At 55.9% G+C, this 27353-nt stretch overlaps 11 protein-coding genes across 11 annotated transcripts; 6 read left to right on the forward strand and 5 right to left on the reverse strand.

The window, feature by feature from the left end:
• Positions 1-351: 351 nt before the first annotated feature.
• PUNSTDRAFT_124714 (uncharacterized protein) lies at positions 352-1533 on the forward strand (the record flags this gene model as incomplete). The annotated part of the gene is made up of 1 exon (XM_007380746.1): positions 352-1533. The coding sequence occupies one exon, from the start codon at positions 352-354 to the stop codon at positions 1531-1533; it is 1182 nt and encodes a 393-aa protein (XP_007380808.1).
• Positions 1534-1977: 444 nt separating this feature from the next.
• On the reverse strand, positions 1978-4596 carry PUNSTDRAFT_98343 (DEAD-domain-containing protein). The gene is made up of 2 exons (XM_007380747.1): positions 2776-4596; positions 1978-2720 (listed from the first exon to the last, which is right to left on the reverse strand). The coding sequence occupies exons 1-2, from the start codon at positions 4492-4494 to the stop codon at positions 2277-2279; spliced, it is 2163 nt and encodes a 720-aa protein (XP_007380809.1). The 5' UTR covers positions 4495-4596; the 3' UTR covers positions 1978-2276.
• Positions 4597-5082: 486 nt separating this feature from the next.
• PUNSTDRAFT_62611 (uncharacterized protein) lies at positions 5083-6098 on the forward strand (the record flags this gene model as incomplete). The annotated part of the gene is made up of 8 exons (XM_007380748.1): positions 5083-5230; positions 5283-5305; positions 5357-5481; positions 5538-5557; positions 5607-5632; positions 5683-5790; positions 5844-5934; positions 5986-6098. 8 exons carry the CDS (start codon positions 5083-5085, stop codon positions 6096-6098), a joined length of 654 nt encoding a protein of 217 aa, XP_007380810.1.
• A 618-nt stretch (positions 6099-6716) lies between these two features.
• PUNSTDRAFT_118757 (uncharacterized protein) lies at positions 6717-7228 on the forward strand (the record flags this gene model as incomplete). Its single annotated transcript, XM_007380749.1, has 1 exon — positions 6717-7228. A coding segment is annotated over exon 1 (276 nt), but the record flags the coding sequence as incomplete, so codon positions are not given.
• Positions 7229-8046: 818 nt separating this feature from the next.
• PUNSTDRAFT_62709 (amine oxidase) lies at positions 8047-9694 on the forward strand (the record flags this gene model as incomplete). Its single annotated transcript, XM_007380750.1, has 4 exons — positions 8047-8311; positions 8365-8414; positions 8472-8520; positions 8580-9694. The coding sequence occupies 4 exons, from the start codon at positions 8047-8049 to the stop codon at positions 9692-9694; spliced, it is 1479 nt and encodes a 492-aa protein (XP_007380812.1).
• Positions 9695-9924: 230 nt separating this feature from the next.
• PUNSTDRAFT_63586 (uncharacterized protein) lies at positions 9925-10934 on the reverse strand (the record flags this gene model as incomplete). Its single annotated transcript, XM_007380751.1, has 5 exons — positions 9925-10029; positions 10080-10236; positions 10335-10424; positions 10471-10698; positions 10756-10934. 5 exons carry the CDS (start codon positions 10932-10934, stop codon positions 9925-9927), a joined length of 759 nt encoding a protein of 252 aa, XP_007380813.1.
• A 301-nt stretch (positions 10935-11235) lies between these two features.
• On the forward strand, positions 11236-15215 carry PUNSTDRAFT_111501 (isoleucine-tRNA ligase; the record flags this gene model as incomplete). Its single annotated transcript, XM_007380752.1, has 14 exons — positions 11236-11257; positions 11304-11485; positions 11543-11963; positions 12022-12308; positions 12368-12583; positions 12646-12737; positions 12796-12894; positions 12953-13079; positions 13139-13305; positions 13368-13559; positions 13614-13697; positions 13753-14185; positions 14240-14461; positions 14517-15215. 14 exons carry the CDS (start codon positions 11236-11238, stop codon positions 15213-15215), a joined length of 3243 nt encoding a protein of 1080 aa, XP_007380814.1.
• A 749-nt stretch (positions 15216-15964) lies between these two features.
• Positions 15965-17717, reverse strand: PUNSTDRAFT_42595 (glutathione S-transferase C-terminal-like protein; the record flags this gene model as incomplete). Its single annotated transcript, XM_007380753.1, has 7 exons — positions 15965-16174; positions 16741-16791; positions 16858-16918; positions 16978-17098; positions 17153-17234; positions 17292-17529; positions 17608-17717. The coding sequence occupies 7 exons, from the start codon at positions 17715-17717 to the stop codon at positions 15965-15967; spliced, it is 873 nt and encodes a 290-aa protein (XP_007380815.1).
• A 1166-nt stretch (positions 17718-18883) lies between these two features.
• Positions 18884-20606, forward strand: PUNSTDRAFT_62507 (UV-endonuclease UvdE; the record flags this gene model as incomplete). The annotated part of the gene is made up of 5 exons (XM_007380754.1): positions 18884-19439; positions 19491-19566; positions 19629-20001; positions 20059-20233; positions 20299-20606. The coding sequence occupies 5 exons, from the start codon at positions 18884-18886 to the stop codon at positions 20604-20606; spliced, it is 1488 nt and encodes a 495-aa protein (XP_007380816.1).
• Positions 20607-21934: 1328 nt separating this feature from the next.
• PUNSTDRAFT_141704 (uncharacterized protein) lies at positions 21935-24234 on the reverse strand (the record flags this gene model as incomplete). The annotated part of the gene is made up of 8 exons (XM_007380755.1): positions 21935-22020; positions 22072-22177; positions 22255-22461; positions 22528-23035; positions 23096-23672; positions 23735-24005; positions 24062-24076; positions 24145-24234. The coding sequence occupies 8 exons, from the start codon at positions 24232-24234 to the stop codon at positions 21935-21937; spliced, it is 1860 nt and encodes a 619-aa protein (XP_007380817.1).
• Positions 24235-24712: 478 nt separating this feature from the next.
• PUNSTDRAFT_141705 (P-loop containing nucleoside triphosphate hydrolase protein) lies at positions 24713-27213 on the reverse strand (the record flags this gene model as incomplete). The annotated part of the gene is made up of 12 exons (XM_007380756.1): positions 24713-24872; positions 24933-25124; positions 25179-25234; positions 25292-25352; positions 25420-25995; positions 26051-26115; positions 26165-26203; positions 26265-26316; positions 26368-26508; positions 26559-27068; positions 27125-27131; positions 27198-27213. The coding sequence occupies 12 exons, from the start codon at positions 27211-27213 to the stop codon at positions 24713-24715; spliced, it is 1875 nt and encodes a 624-aa protein (XP_007380818.1).
• Positions 27214-27353: the final 140 nt, after the last annotated feature.

Here is a 27353-nt window from a genome sequence, read left to right on the forward strand (position 1 = left end):
CGTCGCGAGAGTGTCGCGAGCGACATCGTCGACGCTCGCGCAGGTTGAACCGCGCGTCAGACAGACTTCCGCTGCTTCTCGCTCTTGGATCGGACCTCTGGTTCAACCTGAGGTTTGCTGTAATGCTGTTCGTCTTGTTGGTGACTCCCTAGTCTCTTTGTTCCTTCCTGGACGTATCGCACGCGGCCTCGTGGTGACCTTTCTGTACTGTGGACTGCGACCGTTGACATCGCGACCCACCACACCCACGTCGTGTAGGCCACGAATCGGATTCTATTTCTTTATATATGCTGAAGGTAATCCGTTCTCGAAGTACTACTCGGCCACTCCCAACGAACTCTATCTGCCGGCATGGCGAGTCGCCGCCGTACTCTACTCTCTTTACCGGCCGAGTCGCTTCTCGCTGTTGCTGAAATTCTATGCAACCTCGGTGATGCGGAATACAGCCAACCGCAGGGTCCCGCCGCCTTGCATGCGCTCTCCATGACATGCAAACGCCTCAATGCTATCACCGCTCACTGGATCTTCGCCGACTACGTCCTACGCTTCCGCGTCGCTGGCGTAGATGCCGGTGCAGACAACGCATCCGACCGGCACCTGACGGCTCCCCAGACGCCGCTATGGAGCGCGACCACCTTCGGGAGCTTGGGAGGTCCCGACCGCACCTTGAAGCGCCTGACGCCACTGGACAAAGACGTCACCTTCGAAAACTGGGACGACGCCGCCATCGCCGCCCGACTCGCTCATCTGCGCACCAAGTCTGCGTACGTACGCACCCTCACAATCAGGGACAGCCGCTTGACGCTCGACGGACCCGCGGCATTCGCAGTGCCTCAGGCGGTGGTGGACGCGTTGATGCGCATGCAGTTCACGCGCTTAAGTTCCATCAAGTTCGAATGCGACGATTCGTACGGGCCTGCAAGCCTATCGTCGGGGCTCTGGAGCTTCATCGTCCGCCAGAAGACGCATTTGCGCCAACTCACTCTCAAGGGCTTCGAGGACATCCCCGAAGACGATGCTACACTGAGTTTGGACAGCATCAGCCTTGGCACATTCAACTCAAGGACGGCGGGCCTTTTGCAGCGCGTCGGAAAACCAAAGGCGATCGAGCTTCGCTGCCCTTTGAGCGAGGCCCCTCCTCCTTTCAAGCCTGATGACCCATCTATTCGGTCGATCGTCGTCGACCTCCACTCCGAATGGGATCCTGATCCGGAGGCGTGGCGCTTTGACTTTTCCAAGGTCCCATACGCCAGTATCGAGTTCAACTACAGCATACCTTGCGAGGAGCAGAGCTACACCCGCGAACAGTGGAATCAGATCAGGCTACGTTTCCCGAAGCTAATCTCTGGAGACTTGCGGTCGTGGGGCTGTAGGCGCACGGGCCCGCTCGATATCACCGTCTGGCGCTCGGCCTTGTCCTCCCCACAGGCACAGAACCGTGCCATCGCACAATCAGGAGAGCGACGCCGGGAAGAAGAGGCGGAAAAATCTACCTACGACTGGTGGCGTTTGCAGGCGCAGGGTTACATGTGAATATCGACAGATAGGTTGACAGTCTTATCTATCATTTGTAGGCATACCGCGTGATCGTGTCTTTCCAGCACCCTCGTTGAGCAGCGCTTCCCTCAAGTATTGCTCCAGGCTCTGCGGCTCACGGTCGAGAATCTGAGTGAAGAGCGGATCTATGTGTGCGGCTTCGCCGGGCCTGAGCCCATCGCATGTCTTCGCCCAGCCGCGCAAGAAGTCCTCGCTGTGTTGACCGAGGTTGCGGGCGACGTATTCGTCCACTGAAACGATCTTCACAGTTACGTTCCGGTTGAGGATGGACTGCGGTCAGATGTCGTCAGGCCCAATAGTAATATCGTTCATAACTGGTAGGCCAGCTTGATTGACCGTCGCAGTGAAGAAACGATATATGCCAAAAGTAAATGTGGCACTGCACTGGCAATCACCTGTTGCACAGTTGTAGACGCAGTTAATTCGACCGCAGTAGTAGTGTACCGGTGTGCGAGTGTTACAATCATGGTTACATAGCCATGTTACGAGGTTCACAGATGTACAGGTATTGCGCTGCAGATGAAATCCTCGATCGATGGTTTATGATCCCCCACGAGGTTACCAACTTCCACCATGAGCCCGTGGGGCTGATGCTAAGGCAAGGAAAGGTAGTGTGTTGCGACGTCGTTCCCTCGCTCCTAGGCCCGCAGCAAACATGCGAGTAATTCATCCAGGGAGGCGGCCATTGTGCGCACAATGGCAGAGTTCATGGGTTTTGATCACCCGCCGCGCACCAGCTTCTCCAACATGTCGCCAGACGCCAACTGGAACTCACCCGTGTCGTTGCTCATCAATACGCCAGCCTTCTTCAGGGTCTTTCCCTGCGCTCGAACCGCCTCCCTCATCCGCTTCTCCGCATCCTTGTCATGGTCTTCTTCCCAGTTCTTCTGCTTCTCCTTCGTGGACTTTCGATGAGCCTCGGGTTGCTTCGTTGCGGACGAATTCGCCTTTTTTGCCCCATCCGCCGGCTTCGACTTCTTGCCAGCCTTCGCCGCGGACTGTTTGGCCTTCTTCACCATGCTGGGCGGTTCGCGAAGAGCGAAGGATTTGGCAAGATGTCCAAGGTGGAGGTTGCGAATGTGGAAGATATGTTTCTCGTCCGACGGGTGCGTCGCGTACGCGCGAACGTGGGACGAGAATCCTTGACTTGCAAGAGCCAGATGCTTCAAATCATCACGAGTCAGCTAAGCGTTTAGTACAGCTGGCGACGTCACTAACCTCTTTACTACGAAGCACCCATCGCTCAAAAGCAAGCTGCACTTCGGTCGCGCGCTCATGATACGGCCCTCCGGAGAAGCCTTTGCTAAGCACGCTTTCGTTCGCGACCGCCTGCAAACTAACGCTCTGATCCTGATCGCGCTGCTTCTCCCCTGCAGTCGCGTCACCAGCCATCTTCCGCTCTACCCACTGCACCCACTGCACTTCGCTCGGTAGTACGAAGCTCCACGCCTCGCCCCCTTTGCCGACACGCGCCGTTCGCCCGACACGGTGGATGTACTCGGTCGCGCCGCCCTCTGTGGGTAGATCGTACTGGACGACAGCGCGTACGAAGGGCAAATCGAGTCCGCGCGAGGCTACGGAGGTGCAGAAAAGAATTGACGATGATGAATGATTGGGCGTGGACAACTGGTCCCGCGGCACATGGGCGAAGCCCTTTAGGGACGCTTGACGAGTGGGGAGAGGCAGGGAACCGTGCAACCGATAGATGGATGCCCTTGGAAGGAGAGGAGACTTGGCCTCCACGTCGTCATGGCTGCCTTTGGATCGCGGTTTCTTATCACCCTCTGTGTCATCATCTTCGTCGTCAGAGTCTTCGTTCTCATCCGAATCCCCTTTCTCTTGTTGATCAGTACCGCCCATCCGAGTCCCACCAAGTAACCGCCAGTGGAAGTCCACCGAGTCCGTACAGCTGAAGAAAACAATGATTTTGCACGTCCGCTTCGAGCCTTCCGATTGAGCGAGGATCGACCGAAGCAATGCTACCAGCGTTACCAAGCGGAGCTTCAGGGGAACCACAACGTATTTCTGAGATAACTGCGAGGGAGGTGTGAACTTCGTGGTGGTGGAAATGGCAGATTCGTCGCCTGTGAGGGCGGCCGGAGTCGCGGAGGACGCATTGTCGGACTTGTCGCCGACGGTAGCTTTGACGACGAGGGGGTCGTTCAGCGCGACGCCTGCCAACTTCTGAACGTCCTCCCTGATCGTGGCTGAGCAGAGCAAGGTTCTCCTACGCCGATCCCAGTCCCATCCTCCAGGCTCCAGGCTCTTCCCCTCTTTGACGGCCTGAATCGCGAGCTTTCGTCGTCCCTCCAACGCTTTCAGGATCCCGGTGATGGTTTCCTCAAAGCCTAGTTCCATCAACCGGTCGGCTTCGTCGAGAACAAGCCAGCGGCATTTTCCGACGTTGAACGAGGATGTGTTCTGTAGATGGTCAAGAAGTCGGCCGGGCGTTGCGACGAGAATAGGTACGCCCTTCCGCAAGCGTGCTTTCTCATGATTGCGATCTGCACCGCCAGTGAGGAGGCCGGGAACTATCCAGCGGGTCATGCGCTGGGAGGTAGGGTCGTCTGCGTTGGCGTCTTCGGGACGGAGTCGCATCTTCAGCAAGGCCTCCAGGACATCGTATATTTGTTTCGCGAGCTCTCGTGTGGGTGCGATGATGATCGCGAGCGTGCCGATGGACCGGTCTATCCAGGATAGCGTACTGAGACTCAAGAGGTCCTGGATTATCGGTAGGAGGAAAGCTAAGGTTTTGCCGGATCCGGTCTGCGCCTGAATGAAAACATCCCTAGTATTCGGCTCCTCTCCCGAGCGTGGTATCAGAGCTGGCAAAGCAGCTCGTTGAATTGAAGTAGGCTTCGCGATGTTCATTTTCGTGGTTAGGAAGGTCGCTATGAGGGGGTCGAGGCCCAACCCGGTGAAAGTCGACATATCCATGAGTGGCGCATTGCTGGGACGCCCCGGTTTACTTGGAACATTCGATGCAGGGAGAGGAACATCCGGCTTCGGATTGGAAGTGAACAGTGACGAGATAATTTGATGCGGGGGTCGAGTTTGTGTGGAAGCGGGAGTGATAAAAGTTTCCTGGGCAGCAGAGGGCTGTTCGGTGGAAGGCGTGATGCGAGCTTTTTTGGGTGGCCTCGGAGAGTCTTCTACTTCTCTAGATGCTTGCGCGGGCCCGTCATGATGCCTGTCCTTCCGCTTGGCTACCCGCTTAGCTTTAACTCTAGATATATTGAGTCAACGAATGAAGTAGATGAATTATGGACGCGTATTACGTGCCGATCAGTCCATCTCCCACCCTTCTTTGCGATATTTTTCTTAGCTGATACCCCAGTATCTTCAGCAAGGTTGAGTACGAGATCGTCCATCGTGAAGAGAGCCCACAGCAAAGTCAATGCTAGGAAATAATGCCGAAGATGGAATTCATCACGTGTATCGAAGTCCTTCGCGCCACGTCTCCCGGGGTTTGATCGCAAGGTACGGGGACAGCAGCTCTCCCATCCTTTCTCAACTTCCTTCACCATGTTCTTCAGCAAGCTTTCGCTTGCGGTCTTGCTCGTCACAGTTGCGGCGCTGTTCTCGGTGCAGTCTGTCGAGGCGGCGAAAGGCCCCAAGATCACTCACAAGGTCTACTTCGACATCAAGCATGGCGACAAGGATCTTGGGCGTAGTACGTCTCTCTTCTAGTTAACGTGAAGCTGTGTACTAATGGTATAACTCAGTCGTGATGGGTCTCTACGGCGGTGTTCGTATGGTTTCGTTCTCCGGGCCTCCGTCATACTCATAACTGGCGCAGACTGTTCCCAAGACCGTCGAGAACTTCCGCGCTTTGGCTACCGGCGTGAAGAAGGACGGCACTGAACTTCCGGCCGATTTTGGCTACAAGGGTTCCAAATTCCACCGTGTCATCAAGGACTTTATGTACGTCTCCCACATCTAACCAGTCGTGTCTACCGATCTAATGTGCGGACTGGTAGGATTCAAGGCGGTGACTTCAGTGCGTGATATCGGCCACCTTCTTAAGAGTATGCTCTGACTGGTAGCAGCCCGCGGAGATGGCACTGGCGGAAAGGTTGGCTTCAGTTTGACCTGTGATGGAGCCTTTCTAAGACATGTTTTCAGTCTATCTACGGCGACCGTTTTGCGGACGAGAATTTTAAGCTCAAGCACTCCAAGCCTGGTCTTCTCTCTATGGCTAACGCTGGCAAGGACACCAACGGCTCCCAATTTGTACGTCGAAGCGTCTCAATCTCAGTTCGCATGAACTGACCCAACCCTCGTAGTTCATCACCACCGTCATCACCGGCTGGCTTGATGGTCGCCACGTTGTCTTTGGGGAGGTCCTTGAGGGCATGGACATCGTCCACGCCATCGGTTCGTCGCATTTTTGAGAATCCATGCTTCATATTCTGACTCGTTCTGCAGAGAACGTCCCGAAGGGTCCATCCGACCGCCCGAAGGAGGATGTCATCATCGCGGCCTCTGGCGAGCTTCCCGTCGAGCAACAGGTACCGCTGAAGGCCGAGGGGGAACTCTAAGCCGCCCGTCCTTCTTTGTTTGTTAAAAAAGACATCTTGCCAATAAAAGGGCTTTTGCTTTCCCCGTTATCACAGGCCGGCGCAAACGCAAACGCTGATGAGGACGGCGAAGACGAGCCCGTGTTCGGTATCGCCACCGCCCCTGCGACGCCTGAGAAGACGACGACGACGATCGTTGCTGCCGCTGAGGAGACCACCGTCAAGGATGCGTCGCCGATCACGACTGCGGCCGATAAGACCATTCCTGTCGACGACGCGGTCGACGCCGACGTTCCGGTTCCTGGCGACCTGTACGCTGACGCGCATCCGTTCAGGCGCATCATCTTCGGTATGTTCGTGATCGGCGTCCCTCTTGCGGCCTTTTGGTATTGTGGCGGCGTGCAGTGGGCCAGGCGAGTTTTCAGCGGCGCGGCGCGCGCCGAGTATCGGAAGGTCCGCAGCGACGACCTTGAGAAGTAGCCTTATAGATTATCGGTATATACGCGCGCTAGGCATACCGCTCATTTTTATCTATCTGATTCTTCATATTCACATTGGGGGAGTCCGTCATCTGGACATTGGGAGAGTTCGCGGTATTGAAACACGGCAATGAAAAGTGCACATCCTTCGAAGGTGCGGGTGATGTCGGATGGGCTGACAATGACCTTTTGTCAAGACACGTCGTGGTGCGGATACCGTACCGTTCGGACAAAGTTTAGGGGCACGAGCTGGATAAAGAAAAGACAGGCGAGGATGGAGTTGGAGTAGCCGCATGTGCATTTTCCTCAGAGGTTCCATAGTGACCCTATCTCCGCCAGTTCTCTGATCCAAACCCGACTGACATGCGAGCGATCCTGTCGCGTTCGGAAGTCCATGGGCGTACCGACGTGGTGGAGATTCGGGTACGTTTTGGCCAGGTCACGGACTTGCCGAGCGCTATCGCCGGCGAACATGTCTACCTCGGTATGGTCGGTGATGGCGATGACGGTCAACGGCCCATCAGATCGAGGGTCGCATCCGGAGAGCAACGTGACGAGCGGACTGACATCGCGCGTGATGAACGTCGGATTGTACATGACAAGAACCTCGAGACAAGGCAGGGTTAGGCACGTAGATGAGAGGCGTTCCTCGATTATGGGTTCCTCCAACGCAAGACGGCGAAGTCGTTCCCAATGCCGCCAGGGGTAGCCAACGTGCAGGCGTACTGCGTTTCCGATGTTACAGAAGAATTCGTCCTGGCAGTTGAAGGCGGTTTCTACCGCAGGAAGAGTTTTGAGCGTATCGCCAAGGAGGTTTTTGGCGGGGCGCCCAACATCTTGGGTTCCAAACCACCGGAACTGAAGGTCCATTATGATGGTACGCAGCGTTTCGCGCGCATGGATGAGGAGCGAGCATAGTGTCTCCATGTGAGCGTAGAAATCATGGCTATTGAGCTGCGACCAAGGATAGATACCGAAATCTTCACAAAATGGGTTGAGACGTGCGGGGATCGCGCGAGCTCTTCGCATGTTCTCGGGACGCGTACGGAGATGGAAGAGTAGAGCGCCGGGATGGCGAGGTTGTAGAGAAAGCGGGACGAGGAGCACAGCGCGGTCAGGGTTTTGCGTGTTGCTTGATCGGGAATAGACAGGCCATCGTGCAGAGCGTCAACGACGACAATCATCAGCTCTGGCGGAAGCCTCGGCATCGACTCTATCCTTCAACGTTCAACTCAGTTATTAGTCCACATTCGGCAGAAAGGATGGCGGAATCCATACCACACTGGGGTTAAATGGTGGATGCCAATGAACGGCGTTGGACTCCTCCCAGAAAAGCACGAATATATGGATATTGCTCAGGCAAGGCAAGTCCGCTCAAGGTCTGTCAACGTCGGGCGTTGGGAGGGTTAACTTTGGAAGCTTCAATTCTTCATTTCTGGAGGGCGCACATGTGGAACAGAGAGACAGGCTGTCCGGCCCGGTATCGGGCCATGTCACTATGTACTGATCTGCCGCTTTGGCAATCATCTCCAGTTTGCCTTCGACCCTTTCGCATATCGAACATTCATATGTCTAGACAAATCGACACCATCGTTATAGGCGCGGGCTGGGCCGGTGCAGTTGCAGCTCGCCGACTCGCTCAAAAAGGTCGCAAGGTCATTATCGTTGAAGCAAGAGACCGTATTGGAGGCCGGGCGAGGACGTACGAGGAGGGGATGCACGCGCCGGTTGACCTAGGCTGTAGCTGGATACATGGTCTCTGCCCTGCATAATATGAGATGGTTTCCATCTGACGGTCTTGCCCGAAGGCTACAAGGAAGGCAATCCAACGAAGGGCATCGCGAAAGAGCTCGGCACGGTCTGTTATACCGTTCATAGCTTGTATAAACCCATGACACTTACCCGCGACATATAGGCCACACATCTGTCACAGCCCACAGAAAGCGTCATTTATGACCAAGAAGGTGAATCTGCCCTTCAGGACAGAATCTCTGAGAGTGATATCTGATGGTGACAACGCCAGGACGCCTTACACAAGCTGCCACGACCGATCTTCAATCGAGTTTATCAAAGACCCACGCAGCCGCACGCAGCTACGCGCGCGACACCCCTGCTTCGTCCATCTCCGCTTCCACCTCCCTAGCATCCTTCTTCTTCAATTCTCAATCTTCTATCAACGCATCTCCCGCGGCGTCTTCCGCGAAATCGCTCGCCAGAATGCTTGAGATACCCTTCGGGGTAGAGCTGGAGCGCGTGAGCCTGCGGTGGACGGGCTGGGAGGACAACTTCGCTGGTTCAGATGCAGCACCCGAGGGCGGCTTTCAGCGACTGGTTGAGAAGGTCGTCGAGGCCGCCACGGAGACTGGGAACGCGGAGGTCAAACTTGGCGAAACCGTCAATATCGTCGTGCAAGAGTATGCGGGCGTCAAGGTGGCGACGAACAAGGGAGCGACATACAAGGCGAAGACGGTACTGTGCACGATCCCGTTGGGCGTTTTGAAGCAGCGAGCAGCGACGCTGTTCGAACCCGCTCTGCCGAAGAGAAGGACAGAGGTTATAGAGGGGACGCACGTCGGCGTCCTAGAGAAACTTTGCTTGGTGTACGAGCAAGCGTGGTGGCCGGACGCCGCGACGGTCGGATCTTTCACCTTCTTGCCTACCAAATCAAGTGCGGAAGACAGTGCCGCGAGCGTGTTGGACGCGAATACGATCGTCGCAGCTTCATACGCCGCGCCGTCGCTGCCAAAGCCACATCCGACCGTGTTCTTCTACCTCTCCCCATCTCCGGCTTTGGGATTGGCGCCATACTCCCTCGAGGAGGTCACAAGCGCCGCGCACGACTTCCTCGTTCGCCGAATTCAACCGGCCATCACGCCGCCTCCCCCTTCGGCGAGCGTCAGAACAGAGTGGCACAAAGACCCGCTGTCCCTGGGCGCGACCACGACCCCAAGTATCATTGGCGAGGGCAGGGGACCATTAGACTTCGCTGAGCTAGGAAAGCCCTTGTGGGATGGCCGGCTCGCATTCGCGGGTGAACACACTGAGATGAATCACAGGGGCAGTGTTGCGGGAGCAGTCATTAGTGGATTGAGGGAGGCCGACCGGATACATGCTTATTTGGACAAGCTGACGAGTTGATTGATCGAATGTCACAATATGCACTATTGTAAGGTATATAAGGATAGATAGCACTGTGCTGATGTTCCCAATAATCCCTGATCCACAACCGAGAATGGTATAATCTCTATGCCCCAACAAACAGCAAACCGAATACAACCGTAAAGATACAAAGGCGAGGGTATGACACTATCCAAGAACCAATCGGGTATAAGTATCTTCCTGAAGCAGAGCTAGATGCGGTGTTTGGCCTATGGCAGCCGAGCATCAGCCGGAGCAGTGTCATGATAGGATGACAGAGTAACATACGGGATTCCATTGGCATCTGAGAAAGAGGGACAGGTATTGCTCGAGTTCTGATCGGAGTGTTCCAGAAGAGCGGTGTTTGAAACGAAGGGCGACTCACGGTTGGATCAGCGGGACAGCATGCGCCATCGCCTAGAGTGGGCACACTACCGAGTGCGGATGCGTCGTTCCACCCTTTCCATTCCGAGCACGGTACGACTTCGTAACTGATGTTCCAGACGCCAAAATCCTGTGTCACGTCGTATCCGTTCATTGCCCTCTCCACCTTACTTCGAGCACGGGAAACTCACGGTAAAGCCTGCATGACGTGAAGATGTGAAAACGGGCGACAAACATATCTCCAGGACATGCCCACGTACCATACAACGTCTTATTTGAAGGGAAGAAATCGTCCGGGATTGCCTTGGACGGCCAAACGAGGTCAAAGTTCAGGAACTCCCCACCTCTAAGCGTAGAGATTGGTCATTATTCATCCCTCGGATACGGAAGACTGCGCTTGCTTGTTCGGTTTGGTATCCGTGGCATTGCACCAATCACCTCCCAATGGACAGTGATCGGTGACTTTCACGATTACGCTAGGATGCGTGTCCGGGATGAAGGGTGGGTCAGGCGTGAACGTGTTCAGCAGCGTCAGGTTGAAGCAACGTCCGCATGATGGGCCATAGGCGGTGGTGCTCCCATAGGCAGACTCTGAAAGAGCCGCGGTAGGGAATTTAGTGCTACGAACGGCATGAAGATCACGTTGTGCTCTTTAACCAGAGGGAAGAGTTGCTTACCTGTCCCCAGTACATCCACAGGCAGTAATAGTCCCCTCCGCCATTGTGTAATGTGTCATCGTCGCGTTGCCCGTGCTAGCGTATTGAATCCATGCTCTTGCGGGAGAAATTAAGCAGAGTAGCAGCAGCCAGAGCAGACGAGAGGTTATTCTGAGGTATGTAAGGGCCGGTGATCGCATGGCTGTAGTTCTAGTCAAGATTGCAGGGCATGGGATCCAGCACGCAGCAAAGAATGAGCCTGCGAGCGTGGAGTCGTCCGACCCGCGATGGGGACCTTACGGCAGATGAGCTCGAAATAGCTGCCGAGAGCGAGGAACAACACCACGTGGCTAAGTGGCGGTGCTCGTCTGAACCCTAACCCGACCCAAGGAGATTTACGACCAGATCAAGCTTTACAGAGAGCATTCCAAGTCATTTCTGCACCCGAGTCACCGCCTGTCGATAAATACCGGAAGGTTGAGCAGGGACGGCGACAACAACATGTCGTTCCCGCCTCACGATAGTGAGTAGATCCGCGAGAATCTGTAACACGTGCTGAGGTTGAGCAGTCTCCGCCCCGTTCAACTTTGCGAAGGAGGAGGAAAAAGTCATCGCGTTCTGGAGAGAGATCGATGCGTTTCAGACGAGCTTGAAGCTCTCGGAAGGGCGGCCTGAATTTACCTTCTACGATGGCCCACCGTTCGCAACCGGTCTGCCCCATTATGGACATTTACTCGCCGGGACGATCAAGGTGCGTAGACAAGTTCTTCCAGATGTTGCACAAGCATGATCTTCGTCCATCGTATAGGACATCGTAACTCGCCATGCTCATGTCAGTGGACATCATGTCACCCGTCGCTTTGGATGGGATACGCACGGACTTCCTGTTGAACATGAAATCGACAAAAAACTGGGCATCACCGGACGCGACGATGTCATGAAGATGGGGATCGACAGATACAACGAGGAGTGTCGCGCGATTGTAATGCGCTACTCTTCGGAATGGAGGAGGACAGTTGAGCGTATGGGCCGGTGGATTGACTTTGACAACGACTACAAGACGCTCAACCTGAGCTTCATGGAGAGCGTGTGGTGGGCGTTCAGCCAGCTGTTCCAGAAGGGAATGGTTTATCGCGGGTTGAAGGTCATGCCCTATTCGACGGGTTGTCTGACGCCCTTGTCGAACTTCGAGGCTGGACTCGATTACCGAGATGTCAATGACCCCGCCGGTACGTCACCCCCCATCTTAGCAGATGGATAACTGGCTAACTGTGTTTGGTGGTACAGTAACGGTATCATTTCCCCTCGCCGACGATCCCTCGACGTCTCTCCTTGCATGGACAACCACACCGTGGACTCTCCCCTCCAACCTTGCCCTGTGCGTCCATCCCGACTACACCTACATTAAGATTCACGACGAAGAGCGGAAGGAGAACTTCATATTACACGAAAATCTCCTCCGTACTCTGTACAAGGACCCGAAGAAGGCCAAGTACAAGAAGCTTGGATCATACAAGGGTTCGGAGATGAAAGGGTGGCGATACATCCCGCTCTTCGACTACTTTGTCGGACAGGTAAGTTATCCATATTCATTGTCAACTGGCCGTTCGTCGAGGGCTAACGATGTATTCAGTTCGGGGAGAAGGCATTCCGAGTTCTCGTCGACAATTACGTGACCGACGCAGACGGTACTGGTATCGTGCACCAAGCGCCCGCATATGGTGAAGATGATCACCGCATTGCACTCGCGCACGGTATCATCCGCGAAGACGAGATGCCGCCCTCCCCCGTGGACGATTCTGGCAAGTTCACCAAAGCTGCCCCTGACTTCGAAGGACAGTACGTTAAGGTATGCGCAATCTCCACGGATCCTCTGCGCGGATGCAGCTCGTTGAAGTGAATGATACACAGGTCGCGGATAAGGACATTCAGAAGTACCTGAAGGCCAAAGGTCGTTTGGTGGTTCAGTCGACCTTGAACCACTCCTACCCATTCTGCTGGAGGCAAGTCGTTTCCACGTCCATGTTGATGCTCATGAACCTGATCATTGTCGCACCTCAGATCGGGTACCCCACTTCTGTATCGCGCCATTCCTGTTTGGTCCGTGCGTGTTACGCCCATCGTCGAGCAACTCGTGAAGAACAACCAAGGAACGCGCTGGTACAGGTCCTATGCTATGCTATGCTTACACTCGCGCTTACCAGGGTTGAGGTTCCAGGGTCCCCCAAAACGTTGGTGACAACCGGTTTGGTAACTGGCTCGCGAACGCGCGTGACTGGAACGTATCTCGCAACCGGTATTGGGGAACTCCCATCCCGCTATGGGTTAGCGACGATCTAGAGGAGGTCAGTCTACGCATCAGGTAATGATCGGAGAAGTTTGAACATGCTTTTGACCCTCGCAGATCGTCTGCGTTGGTTCGGTCGAGGAGCTGGAACGGTTGTCCGGCATCACAGGAATCACCGATATCCATCGTGACAAAATAGATAACATCACCATCCCCTCGCGACAGGGCAAGGGTGTCCTGAAGCGAGTGGAGGAGGTGTTTGACTGTTGGTTCGAGTCCGGCAGGTGCGTCGAAGCTTTCAGAGTCTGCGGTCGTTGCGATCTGAGCTTACGCGTTGTCTGCATAGCATGCCGTACGCTCAGCTTCACTATCCCTTCGAGAACAAGGAGCTCTTCGAGAGCACTTACCCGGCGCATTTCATCTCCGAGGGTATTGATCAGACTCGTGGATGGTTCTACACTTTGCTTGTTCTGGGCACACACCTTTTTGGCAAGGCACCATGGCAGAATGTTATTGTTACCGGTTTGGTGCTCGCAGCGTACGTTGCCGTCGCACTTGTGTCGTGCGATACTAATATCCTTCGTCTGTCTAGAGACGGCAAGAAGATGAGCAAGAGCCTGCGCAACTTCCCCGACCCCAACATCATCATCGACACATATGGCGCCGACGCTACGAGGTATGTGACAATATGCAATCGAAGCAGCCTCAGCCTTCAACCAAATTCTTCGCAGAATGTACCTTGTCAACTCCCCCATCGTTCGCGGCGACAACCTCCGCTTCCGTGAGGACGGCGTTCGCGATGTTGTTTCACGTGTGCTCCTGCCCTGGCTCAACTCCTTCCGCTTCTTCCTGGGCCAGGTGGCACTCCACCGCAAGACTGGCGAGATTGACTTCAAGTACAACCCACATGCACCGGTGTCGAATAATGTCATGGACCGCTGGATCCTCGCGCGCTGCCAGTCGCTCATCAAGCTCGTTCGGCAGGAGATGGCTGCCTACAGGCTGTATACCATTATCCCGCGCCTACTCGACCTCGTCGACGAGCTAACGAACTGGTACATCCGGTTCAACCGCCGGAGGCTGAAGGGCGAGGACGGGAAGGAGGACACGCTTGCGGCGTTGAACACGCTGTTCGAGACGCTTTTCACGTTGTGCAAGACCATGGTTCGTTTGTTCTTCCATCTTTTGAACGTTCGCATTCTGATGGGACCGATCTAGTCATCATACACGCCGTTCTTGACCGAGAATCTGTACCAGTCTCTACGCCCCTTCATCCCGGGGGACCCGGCAGCAGGGGACACGCGATCCATTCACTTCCTGCTGTTCCCGGAGGTCAAGGAGGAGTACTTCGACGAAGACATCGAAAGACAGGTGAAGCGGATGCAAACCGTCATCGAGCTCACGCGGACCATCCGTGAACGCCACAATCTGTCGCTCAAGGCAAGCTTCCAATTGTTTCATGCGACTCAGGAACTGATCTAACGACCTCACACAGACTCCGCTCAAGGAGCTCCTGATTTTCCATGCAGATGACAAGTACCTATCAGACATCCAGCCGCTCCAGCGCTACATCCAGTCCGAGCTCAACGTACGGGACATTGTCTTCACATCCGACGAAGTACAGACCGGCATCAAGTACCGCGCGGTCGCCGATTGGGCCGTGCTCGGCCGCAAGCTGCGCAAGGACCTCGGCAAGGTCAAGAATGCGCTCCCGGGCTTGTCGAGCGATGACGTAAAGGCGTATATGGAGACGGGCAAGGTGACCGTGGCCGGGATCGAGCTCGTTGAGGGCGATCTCGCCGTACAGCGTTACCTCGAGCTCGGTGCCGCCGAGTGCGCGGCACAGCAGTACGCGACGCACACGGACAACGACGTAGTCGTGCGCCTCGACATTCAGATCCACCCCGAGCTCAAGAATGAGTGGCTTGCGCGCGAACTGATCAACCGTGTCCAGAAACTGCGGAAGAAGGCCGGCTTGCAGGCGACGGACGACGTAGACGTGTTCTACAAGTTCGAGGAGGGCACGGGCACGGAGCTGCTAGAAGCGAGCCGCGCACACGCGGATTTGATTAGCAAGACGGTGCGGAACGTGCCGGTGGACGTGACACAAAGGAAGGAGGGGCAGAAGGTGCTGATCGAAGAGGAGCAGGAGGTGGCGGATGTCAAGTTTGTGCTGTCATTGGCGTGGCCTTGAGCAGGCCTAAGGGAGATCGTAAAGCAAATATGAAAGTGTATGAATATGGATACATCGTTGACTAGAGATACAGTGCTGCCGTTGTAGGGTATCGTATCGAACCTTTGCCACCGCTGCCCCGGCGCGTTACTTCTTGGAGGAGCCGAAACCGCTGAAGCCCATCATGGACGCGACATCGTTTTGTGCGTCCATGTCAACGTCTTTCGCGAGCTCCTCCCGGACGCGTTCCTTCGCTGCCCGCTTCTGTGCCTTCTTCTCAGCGCGGAGCGCGGCCTCGCGCGCCTTCACTTCGGCAAGCCGCTTTTCAAAGTCGAAGGACTTCGCGGCGGAGGCCTCCTTCGTCTTCTCGCGCAGGTAGGCGATGCGTGCGCGAACCTGCTCGACCGTCGAGCGCTCGATCTTGGTTGTTTGGCCGAGCTGACGCAGATCTGCACGGAAGCGCAGATGTGAGCAAACCTGTGAACAAACGGTATGCAAGCGAATGGGACGTACGTGCTCGACTGTTGATGTGGTCGAGGTAGCCGGCACTGTCCTTATATGTCCGGTTGCACGCCTCGCAGTAGAACCCTGGTACACCAGGCCCACGGTTTCCCGCGTTCTGTACAACCATCGTCTTGTTCAGATTTTTGTCTAGCTCTAATGACCCTTCGCGCCGCTTCATGAGCTCCGTCGGCTTTGGTAAATCCTCTTTCCGCCCTTTGCGCGGTTTCTTCCCTGGATACAAAGACACAGTCTCAGTCCCACTTATATCAAAGGCAATGAAAGGGGGGTGTATGCGAGCCTTGCTTCATCCTATCCTCATTCTCCTTCATGCGCTCCTTCTCCTCCTCGTCCTTCTGCTTCGCCCGTTGGGCGTACTCCTCTTTGTCCCATGTTTTGCGAACCTCGACGCCTTTGGTCCCATACGCATTAGACATGTTGACAGACCCTCTTCTGTTGACAGGCTTGCAAGCAGGTACCTGGTGAATGCGGGACTCAACAGCTCTCACTCGCAATCGCCTCGGTGCCTCGTTTCACTGAAACGTGGTGAGCTCGCAGCCAAGTATAGTAATTAGTGGCGTTGTTGTGTCACTCAATCGGGATTTGAGATACACAGCGGGAAATCCCTAAAATCTGGGGAAAACATATAACAAACTTATTCTGTAGTAACTATGGTTGTTATTGACATATTTGCAGCTAAGCTAGTCTGAAGTTATGACAGATTTATCTTAAGGATGCAGATATATGAATACTTTCCCGGTCTCTTTGCTGTAAGTTTGACATCATTTGGGTCAACTTATCTCATAACTTTTCTGAATTATTTTGTCAATTGTTTCTGATATATTTTGCCCAGATTCGGCCTGTTTCCCGCAGTGATACTCTTAAGTCTTCCGCGCGCGCGTTCCAATTTCCTGGCTCCCGAAATTTTTCGAAGACGCCGTTTCTACGGCCACTCAGTGGACATCTCATATCTCATATCCTTCGTTACATATCATACAACACTTCGTTCACTTTCCGCTCAAAGCTTGGGCAGTCACGCGGGGACCTTAAGGCCGATCTCCCAGGCGGGGCGAGCGACGGCACGTTCGATCCAAGCCTAACACAAGACCGGATCAGTCATTGCAGTTTCACAGTGAACGAGTAGAAGGGAAGGGAGGTTTACCTTGACGTTCGGGAATTCGTCGTCGAGCGTGTCGACGCCGGCGTATGCGTGGTGGCGGACCCTGCGCGACGAATCAGTTGACAGAAGAGCATGGAAGGAGGCAAGGGGCGGGAGGCGTACCAAGGGATGGCCTTGATGTCCGCGAGCGAGTACTTGCCGCGACCCGGGCCCGCGAGCCAGTCGCGGTCCTTGAGGCGGATCTCGAGCACGCCGTAGAGGCGCTTGGTCTCGTCAAGGTAGCCTGGACGGAGTCAGATAAGCCCTACGGGCGTGGACCAACGGAGTGGAGACGCACGCTTCTTGGCGTAGGGAATGTCTTCGGGGGCGTAGTGCCTGAAGTGGTGCGATTGGCCTTGCATCGGGCCAATGCCGCCGTGCTAGATCATGCCATCAGCACTCTCGTTCGAAAAGGCAGACGGGAAGAGGGTGCTCACGGTGAAGAAGAGCCATTGGAGCTCCACGCTGTAGTCGTCCGCGTCCTTGACGGGGTCGAACGAGAACTTGTTGTCCTTGTCGTAGTGCTGCGCGAGGTAGAGGAGGATGGCGGACGTCTCGAAGACCGTGAAGTTGTTCCGGGAGCGGTCGACGATAGTCGGGATGCGCCCGTTCGGGTTCAGCTTGATGAACCAGTCCTCCTTTTGCTCGTTCGCGCTGAAGTTGATCTTGTAGACGCTGTTCGAGTTCGTTTCGTGAGTGAGATGACGTCATCGGCAACGGACAGGGAAGAGAAGGAAAGGGCGGCAGACGTACTCGTAGTCGAGGGCGCCGTATGCCGCCTTGAGCTCTTCGAGGAACACGGAGATGGGGTGCCCGTTCGGCGTACCGAGAGTGTAGAGCAAGATCGGCTTTTCTCCGGACATTGTTGACAGTGATCGCCTACTGAAGGAACTGCGACTGGATGGAGATGCCCTGGCGAAGCTGGACGCGCTGAATGGACGCGGATGGGTACGCAGACAAGAGCTGGAGAGTCTGGGAGGGACGCTGCCCAGGCTGGCTTTTAATATGCGACCATATGGCGACATGGGCGACCTGAGTTTGCGGTGGCCACGAGATGACGAAGCAAGAAGCTCGCCCCGGAAGGCCGGATAGACTTTACTTATCGTGTGGATCGCGCGCGCATGGCTGACGCAGGAGGGGATTGCTCAGCAAGCTATTGAGCTTGCGTGAGTGTGAGCAAGCCGGGATGGACGCCGTGGGAGTCGCAGTGATATATCTTTTGATCTTCAGACGAGCGACGACGCCTCAGTGTGCGGGGGAGAACATAAGCCTATCCGCAATGGTCGACGTCGAAGATGTACAAACAAGTTTAGCTGCATGCGCAGAGGTGTCGCTGCGTACAATTGCAACGCGGTACATGACATCATCGAACGGACCATGCCATGTCTCGAACGACACGACGACTGCGTGTTATGCGCGGCTAGCCCACAGGCCCAGGAAAATTATCCTCACCACCTCCTCACGTAACGTCGACGACCCGAATTCGCAGGGGATATCCTCTGGCAAACGGGAATGTCCAACAAAAACCGTGCGGAACTGCCATTCCACAAGATCTCCCTCCGGATCCGTAGCACGCGCAACGGGGTCTCGTCAGCTTTCAGTCTGCTGTGCAATTCTTCTCGGCGGCGTCGCAGTACAAATGGTGCGCTTTTGAAGGACCCAGATTCTGGGCCTCGTCGCTCGGTTATTTCCTTTTATGGACCGCCCGATTCGCCGCGGTGCGCGCCACCCCACGATGACCTCAGCGCGCTTTCGATCGTTCCGCCGCCCACCACAAAACGCCGGGACAGGAGAAAAATGCCGCGCACTGCTTACTACACTTTTCTACTTGCTCATTGTTCCATACGACGAAGACCGATATCCTCACAACGTTGACGATATTCCTCGCGTTTCACCGACGTCCTCCTAGTACCAGCGACATCTGCACCACAAAGACATCGTGGCTCTGCTCCTACTCCATCTAGGTTGCTTGCACAGAGCATCCCCTGCGATAGTTGGCACCAAGCTTAAATACATACCCATCAGTATCATGGCACCCGTTCGGCTACCTGCAACACCCCTATCGGTCCGACGAAGCTCGCGACGCAACATCTCTTCCCCCGCCGTCTCCTCACCGCCTCGCGTCGTCGAAAAGTTCGAGGTCGAAGGCGTTACCATCTCGGCCAAGTACGAGGGCACGCTACCATCGCCTCCGCCCAGCAAGAAGCGCAAGCGCGCGCCTCCGCTTAGCAAAGCGGTCGTCCAGCCCGCTGAGGTTTCGGCCCACGTTCCGAAAAACGCTCAGCCTCTACACGACCCAGACGAGGCTGTCGCGGCGAAGGAGGACGAGGATGGCGAGCAGTCGGATCTGACGCCGCTGCCGAGTCCGAGTACGGAAGCGCCTGCCAAGCGGAAGGCGAAAGGAAAGGGGAAGCGCGTGGCGAAGAAACGTAAGGTGACCGCAGATGGCGAAGAGGAAGGCGCAGAAGGGCCCGACGAAGGCGTCAAAGTGAAGAAGCCAAGGAAACCGAGAGCACCCAAACCCGAGCCGGTGTATGTTATCCCTGATGTGGAGAGGAAGGAGACGACGTTCAAAGGCCGGTTAGGTAAATACACCTGTTTACAGCCGTTTCATTCTTGACGTGACGTTTCTTCAGGGTACGCGTGCTTGAACACCATACTGCGCAATAAAAAGCCTGCAGCGGAAGCTATATTTTGCTCGCGTACATGCCGGTATGGTTCTTCGCGCGTCGCGGCTCGCTGCTACCCTCTCTCTTACCTCTTCGTCTTTGCAGTATCGACTCGATCAAGAAGAACGGGCTCGAATGGGTCAAAGAGCTCGGCCGGCAGAACGTGCGCGACCTGCTCAAGCTCATCGAATGGAACGAAGCGAACCGGATACGCTTCATGCGGATGTCCTCCGAGATGTTTCCCTTCGCGTCCCATCCCATCTACGGCTACTCGCTCGAATACTGCGCGGATGACCTGAAGGCCGTCGGCGACCTCGCGAAGAAGTACGGGCACCGGCTCACGACGCACCCTGGGCAGTTCACGCAGCTCGGCAGCCCCAAGGACGGAGTGGTCGAGAACGCGGTGAGAGACCTCAAGTACCACTGCGAGATGATAGACCGCATGGGGCTGGGGAAGGATAGCGTGATGATCATCCATGTTTGTTATCTTTGTGTGACTCTTGCCAAACATTGAGTTGACCTCTAATTTTTTCAGGGCGGAGGGGTGTACGGCGACAAGGCGGCCGCGCTGGCGCGCATCAAGACGTCCTTCACGGAGCTGCTGCCGCAGAACGTGAAGGACCGGATCGTGCTCGAGAACGACGAGATGTGCTACAACGCCGAGGACCTCCTCCCTCTATGCGAAGAGCTCGATATCCCGCTCGTCTTCGGTTCGTGCCTTGCCCATCCCCTCCTATTTCCGCTATCAACATACTCACGAATACACGTATTCTAGACTACCACCATGATTGGATTTACCCCTCGTCGATCCCGCCCGCAGAGATCATTCGTCGGGCGGGCGCGATCTGGGAGCGGCGCGGCATCCGCCCGAAGCAGCATCTGTCCGAGCCGCGTCCGGGCGCAGAGACGGTCATGCAAAAGCGCGCGCACGCGGATAGGTGTCAGGCGCTGCCGCCGGACCTGCCGGACGACGTGGACCTGATGATCGAGGCGAAGGATAAGGAGCAGGCGGTTCTGCACTTGTATCGGATATACGGGCTTGAGCCGGTCATACACGGTGGGCCTCCTCTCCCCCTCTTTTGAATCGTGCTAGAGTGAGTTGGGGACTGATGGCGATTCGATTGATTGCAGAGAGCTTGAGGCCGCCCGCGGAGGTGGAAACCCTGGAGACGAAGGGACGGAAGTCGGCGAAGAAAGGCACGGGACGGAAGAAGGCAGCGCAGTCGGGGGTCGTGGGGGAGGAGGACGAAGTTAAGGGCGAGGATCCGGCTGTGTCGGTCGACGAGGACGAGGGGAAGGAGGAGGAGCCTGTGCCGAGGCTGACGAGGGCGCGAGCGTCGAAGAGGCCCTCGAAGGCTGTGACGTATGAGGGCATGGAGGGCACCGATGGGGAAGCGGACGTGGACGTGAACGGTGGTGCGGATGAAAGCTGGGACGAGGCTGCAACAGGGGAGGAGACGGCGGACGAGTCGTTCGCGGATGAAGACGAGAAGAGAGGGAAGGGGCAGAAAGGCTGCAGGTCATAGCGCCGGATCGTTCAAGCGCTGCAGCAAGCTTCCTCAGATTTATGCCCGCAGTGAACGATACTTGTAACGTGAGCTAGAGGAGCAAACATATTGTACATGAGCAACTTTGCTCCACGGACGAGCGTACAGCGCCAGGCCGGATATCATAGCTGAAATGAAGCAGAAGCTTGAATTACTGCAGCCGAATATGGCACATGGAAAGCAATAGCAACCTCGAGATCCAAGAATTCGTTGCACTCGGATCCTGCAAGAACTATCAGGGAAATCAGGTTCCGGCCGGTGACGACAGCATCATGGTCATTGAGCAGGACGGTGCAAGCACCCGAATAATCCTCAGGAAGCAGGCTTTCGATCCAATACCGCCGAAGCCGCTCAGATCGACTCGACGCGATATCCAGGCTGCTTCAGGAGCCTGCTCAGGAGCCTGCTCAGGAAGACCGTTCATGATGCGGACCAAGTTGCGTATATCTCCCGACTCGACGTTAGATAACAGGGCAGATCAGGCTTTTTTTCCCCACCGAGTCAGATGCAGCGCCGAGACACGGTCAATGACCACGAGGGTGCATCCACGCTGAAGTCGCCCCGAATCCGACACCGTCAGTTCCGACTCTGAGCATCCACAGAACTGCGAGGCACACTCACCCTAGTGATAGATATTCCATACGGCCTGCCGAGCCAAGACGGCCCAAACAGACACGGGAGCAAACAAACATGTAGGCGACCATCGAACAAGCAGCAGTGTATTCACGTCGAACAAGGCAGGAGCGTGACGCCATTTTAGTAGTGCAGACGTCTGTGAGCGGCAGTCCCTGAAAGGCTTTGCAAGACCGTAAGACCCAAACGGCCAAGTGTTTGATGCGTGCGAGCCCCTCTCCCCCGTACCGATCAATCGAGTTCCAGACACGCATCCGAGAGGTTTATGGCCTCAAACTCAAAGAACCGCTCGCAGAAGCTCGTACTGGTGAGCCGACCTGGCAGACAAAAAGGCAGAAATACGATCAAAACACGAAACTTCGACCGACCGGCAGCCCCGAGGACGGAAGAAGGAAACTGACCAAGCAAGTAAATGTCTTCGTCTCCAAACGGCGGCAGCTGCGCCGGGTTCGCGTCGAAGCCAAAGCTAATCCTCTGTGAAAGGCGGAACGCGGCGTCAACGAAGATAACACACGTGCAAAAAAAGGCGACAAGGTGGAGGACGTGCTTACCTTCGGAAATACCCTGTTCGCATCGCGTATGCGTACGCCGAGCTCTCGGGCGACTGAGCCGAAGCCTGTCGACGCGAGGTGGCCCTCGAAGTCCTGGTCGTTGTCGTAGAAGGCGTTGATCGTCTCGCGGAATTTGAATCTGGCAGGCATGCCGGTGGAGTAACACCACCCGCGGTTCTTTGCCTCTGAGCGCTTCACGTACTTCCTCTATCAGAAATAGGGCGTCATGAGCAAAAAGGCTGATGTCCAGTAGCAACGCATCGGATATCCTACCGCAAATTCCTCTGCGCGCGCATTGGCTTCAAGGCAACGTGGTAACGCAGGATGGGTGAGAATGACGTCTTCCAGATCCTTTTGCCTGGGTATTTTCCAGTTCATGGAGTACATCAGCACCGCAGCATGCGGGTTGGCGGGGTTCAACAGCGGCGCCCACCACTCGAGCACGCGGGGTACGCCTTCGTAATCCGACATGTTCGATGTCTCCACCCGGTCGAAGCGCGGCGGCCAGAACGGGGCAAGGAAAGGGTCGGTCCGCGCCTTGATCGCGCCCGCGAGCGCGCCCGCGTCGTTGGACGTGATACGGACGTCGAGGTTGAACCGGCGCAGACGGCGCGCAAATTCGGCCAGCTCGTCCTTGACGTGGAAGTAGAAGCAGCCGAAGATGTCCCCCGGGGTGCAGCCGTGCTTCCGGCCGGTGGCCACGCAGTCGCGCGGGTCCCAGCCGTACAGGGGGCAAGCAGAGTCAGTGGTGAGCCATTCTCCCTTGCTGGTGAACATGAAGCTAGGAGGAAGAGGCAGCTCAGACATCACTGTCAGCTAGCGGAACGGAAAGCAGGCGTACCGATTGGGTTCGGTGTAGGCTGAGAGGTCAGCTCCGAAGGGCAGCACGACGCCTGTCGACCGATAGCGTATGAACGACATGCGGTGGGCGGGCGACATCCCTCCCCAGTGCCGCTCCCTGTAATCCAGCCTTTCTGGGGCGAGCGTGGTATCGGTCATGGCCTTCTGCGCCTCAGACCAGGTGTACGTCGACGTGCCCATGGCGACCAGGTGCGCGAAAACGGACGTGGGGAACGCGGCCTGCACAGACCCAACACGGCCGTCCTCGGTGTCGTGGCGGTACGAGTACGTCTGCAGATGGCCGAGGTCTCGGGAGGCCATCATGAACATTCGCTGCGTCATCAGGGAGACGGCAGTGGCGTGTCGCGCGGGCACGGCGGCGGAGTAAAGGAGATGGAATACGAGTTCGATGTCGCGCTCGAGGTCGCCAGCGAGGTGGCCCCCGAGGAAGATGAGCGCCATCAGGTTTCGGCTGGTGATGACGGGATCTTGGTCGTTTAGAAGGACCGTGCATGTTCCAGAGTAGTCGCTAGGAAGGGCGTTGACGGTACGTATGAAATGCCGGAGATCTCCTGAGGCTGTAAGAATTTAGATGGTAAGCACCGGAATCGCTCGAGGTGGCGGAAGATGAGGCGAGTACCTACAAAGCCTAGCGTGAGGTCCCTGTCTGTAATTGACCCTTCATTCGCTTCAGCACGCAAGCAGTCCAACGCGAGAATGTTGCCCCAGATGTAGTGCGCTCGTTTTCCATAGGAAACATGGATTGGGTCTTGGCCTTCTTCCGCTAAGAAGCTGGGGTCCCGCTGCTTTACCAGCCACTGCGGCATCCAGTTCACTTTCAAATATGGGCTCTTGCACACGTCGCGATGCCCTTTCTTCCAGTGTGCGAGCTGGCAAGCTCCGGAACAATACTGTCCCATGGTGGCTCAGTCTCTTCCGATCCCACTCAGAAGCTCGCGACACGTACCGATACCAATTGACACTGTCAACCAGCCGACACATGTGGGTGATCAGTAGGTGACTAGAACACGGACAGCTTTCGGGGCATACCTGCGAGCAAACTTGGGTGCCGTCCTTCGCGCATTTATTGGTGGTAATGGCAGCGCAAGGCACTCGCTTCAAACCGTGCGGACTGAACATCCGGGCTGCGTCGCTGTCACTAGGTTTGTCTTGGGGTGTGTATTAAATCAAGAGTTGGGTAGAAATCGGTTGGTCAAGAAGAGAAGGAGGCTCGCTTGCGACGCGAAAACAAAATTGGCACAGCTCATGAATTTCCGAAAATGCTGCTGAAGATGTGTGGTCCTGTACCGGTGTGAGTTTCGATTACATACCCTCGTAGAAGCGCTAGTGCTTGCGGCGGCCTCAGATGACAATACAGTTATGTGATGCTCGTGCCGATTTGGAGACGCACGTACTGCACGACTATGCTGGGCGTCGAGGATGCGGTTTGCGTCTGCATAAACTGTTTACGACTTCACGAGGGCATCCAGTGGGAAGAGCCGCCAGTCATCCATAGACATAGTGTTATGCACATCAGAAAGCAAAGCGCAATCAAAGCAATTCAAACGATAACGAAAGCAAGATATTCCTCCTTAAAACCAGCCGTCCATGCACCACATCACTCTTCATTCGATCGCCCCTCCCACCTTCTCCCAGTCTCCTCCTCCCATCTTTGCAACGCCGCCTCGTCCCAGATCTTCCCGGTCACATCACCCGCGGGCCTAAGGAACACCCGTCCTTTCAGCTCCGATGGCAGATACTCGTTGTGCACGGGATGTCTAGAGAACATCATCTCAACGATACAGCTCCCACAGCCGTCCAGGACGGCGAGCACGTACGCGTAGTCTGGGTTGTAGCGATATCCCTCGCTGTATCCGAGCTCCTTCATGAGTTTGGTCGGAGCGTTGCGCACTTGCAAGGGCACGGGCAGCGTCATGTCCTTCTTCGCGGCTTCTGCAGCACGATTGTACGCCTCGTACGAGCGTGTCGATTTGGGTGCCTCGGCGAGATATGCTATGAGGTGCGCTAGGCTGGTGGCTGCCGCGTCAGCAGGGATGCATGTTCTGAAGGAGGATCCGTCTTACTTGATACGACACTCTGGCATGCCCACAAACTGACAGGCCTGCATTGCGGCTATAGCCTATGATCCAAGACCGGGTCAACATCGTACACCCAGCGCATGAAGAGAGTTACCTACCAGGGGCAGCGCATGCGAATCTGCCAACCCTATGTCTTCGCTGGCCATAACAATCGCCCGTCTAAGCAGAATCAAGCCGTTTAGTCAACGATTCGGCGCCTGAGTTCCGAGCTCGCCTAGCGATGTACAACGGATCTTCGCCAGCCTCTAGCATACGCGCAAGCCAATACATCGCCGCGTGCGGATCGCTGCCCCGAACCGACTTGTGCAGCGCCGAGATGAGGTCGTAATGGCTGTCTCCCGTGCGGTCGTAGCTTGTGCTTACGGACTTGCGCAGGCTATCGAGGAGCACGCTTTCCTCCGCGGTCGCGGGAGAAGAAAGGACCAGCTCGAGCAACGAGATTGCCGTTCGGGCATCGCCCGTCGAGAGAGAGACGATGGATGCCAAGATCCTTGAGGTGAGCTGGGGGTAGGCAGGAAAGGGCTTTATGTCGATCCGCGCCTCGCGCTTCTCCGCCTGTTTCGTCGAGGGTGGCGTAGGGAAGGGCGAAGACGAGGTGAACGGCCTGTCCAGTATCACTGGAGACGAGTTCCATTGACTAGTCGGAGAACTGGAAGGGGGGGATGATGGCCGCGAATGTGATTCGGACGCGTCTGGTCCATTGTGCGCACTTTCCAACGCCGGCGGTGGCGCCACGCGATCCACAGCCTGCCTCACAATCCGCTCGATATCGACATCCGTAAGCCGCTCAAGAACGAATACGCTAGAGAAAGTTATGGAATCAGACATCGTCTGCTGCAGCAATCTCGCTCACATACCGGCAACGGCTCAAGAGGGCGCCGTTAACCTTGAAGCTAGGGTTTTCGGTCGTAGCTCCGATCAACTAGGCAGTTTGTCAACGAGGTCCTAGCACATCGACGTGCTTCGCCTACCTGGATGTGGCCCTGCTCAATGTACGGTAGAAATATATCCTGATTGTTAAGATGGGTGAGTGGCGTATTCTGAGCAAGATATCGACTTGATGAACCGCACTTGTTGTGACCTGGTGAATCTGTGTATCTCGTCGAGGAATAGGATGGTTTTACTGCGACCGCTGCGCATGAGATAAGGTCACTGGGAAACGTAACAGGCATACCGTCCTGTCAGCTGGAGCACGTTCTTTGCTTCGTCGAAGACAGCGCGCACGTCATTGATACCGACTACAGTCGCACTGAGCTCTTTGAAGACAGCATCCGTCCGCTTCGCGAGCAGCCGAGCGAGGGTCGTCTTTCCACACCTGCATTTTGATCAGATCAAAGACTAGGATAGGATCGGGGAGGTGCTAACCCTGGCGGACCCCACAAGATGATACTTCCTACAGACCCCCTCTCGAGCGAGCTGACCAGAAGTGCATCCTTGCCAACCAGATGTGGCTGACCGACGAATTCCTCGAGGCTCTGGGGTCTTAAGCGCTCCGCAAGAGGGGCAGCAGCCTCCAATCGCGATGTTCGAGCAGTCTTGACCCGCTTACCAGCCGAAGGTTGCACGGAAGCTGAGGACGGTCCGGCCAACGCATTACTTTCGATTGTGCTGTGATGACCGCGCTTTTTACCAGATGGCCCGGACGAGATAGACTTGGAGGTTGATGCTGGAAGGGTAGATGTGGTCGGATGGGCTGGGGCTGCCTGCGTACTCGCTTGAGAGAAGATCGGCGCGAGGTTCGTGGGCACGGTGTGCGAGCTCTTCTTGGACGTTGCCTGCGAGGATTTTGACGCGCCCGACGCGTCAAAAGCGCGACAGTTCTGGTCCAAATGTTCGTTGATCTTTGACTCAGGAACTTGCTGCGAACAAACGGGACTAGGATGGCTTCGGTCAGCGCGGGTTTTTGACGGGAACATGCCCGAGCAGCTCACCATGTCACTTCGAGAAAAAACCACGATCAACCTCCATCACCATACGCAGAATTGGAGCACTGAGTGTACACACCTTGTCCAGGCGCCATTCTCTATTACCACTCGCCGCCGTCAAAGCCAAAAAAGCACGCTGTCGACGCGTTACCACCGGATTACCAATGCATTACGGCAAACGTGCTCCATACTGCCACCTTCACTCCCGTTTCACCGTCTTCACTCAAGGGCGACG

This window comes from Punctularia strigosozonata, assembly GCF_000264995.1.
Source record: "Punctularia strigosozonata HHB-11173 SS5 unplaced genomic scaffold PUNSTscaffold_3, whole genome shotgun sequence".
NCBI classification, from domain to species: Eukaryota; Fungi; Basidiomycota; class Agaricomycetes; order Corticiales; family Punctulariaceae; genus Punctularia; species Punctularia strigosozonata.

Bases quoted from the DNA above. Each gene is read 5' to 3' on its own strand.
- PUNSTDRAFT_98343 (XM_007380747.1), bottom strand. From the start codon at position 4,494: ATGGATATGTCGACTTTCACCGGGTTGGGCCTCGACCCCCTCATAGCG. The intron at 2,721-2,775 runs GTTAGTGACGTC...GATGATTTGAAG, and splicing joins GGGTGCTTCGTAGTAAAGAG to CATCTGGCTCTTGCAAGTCA.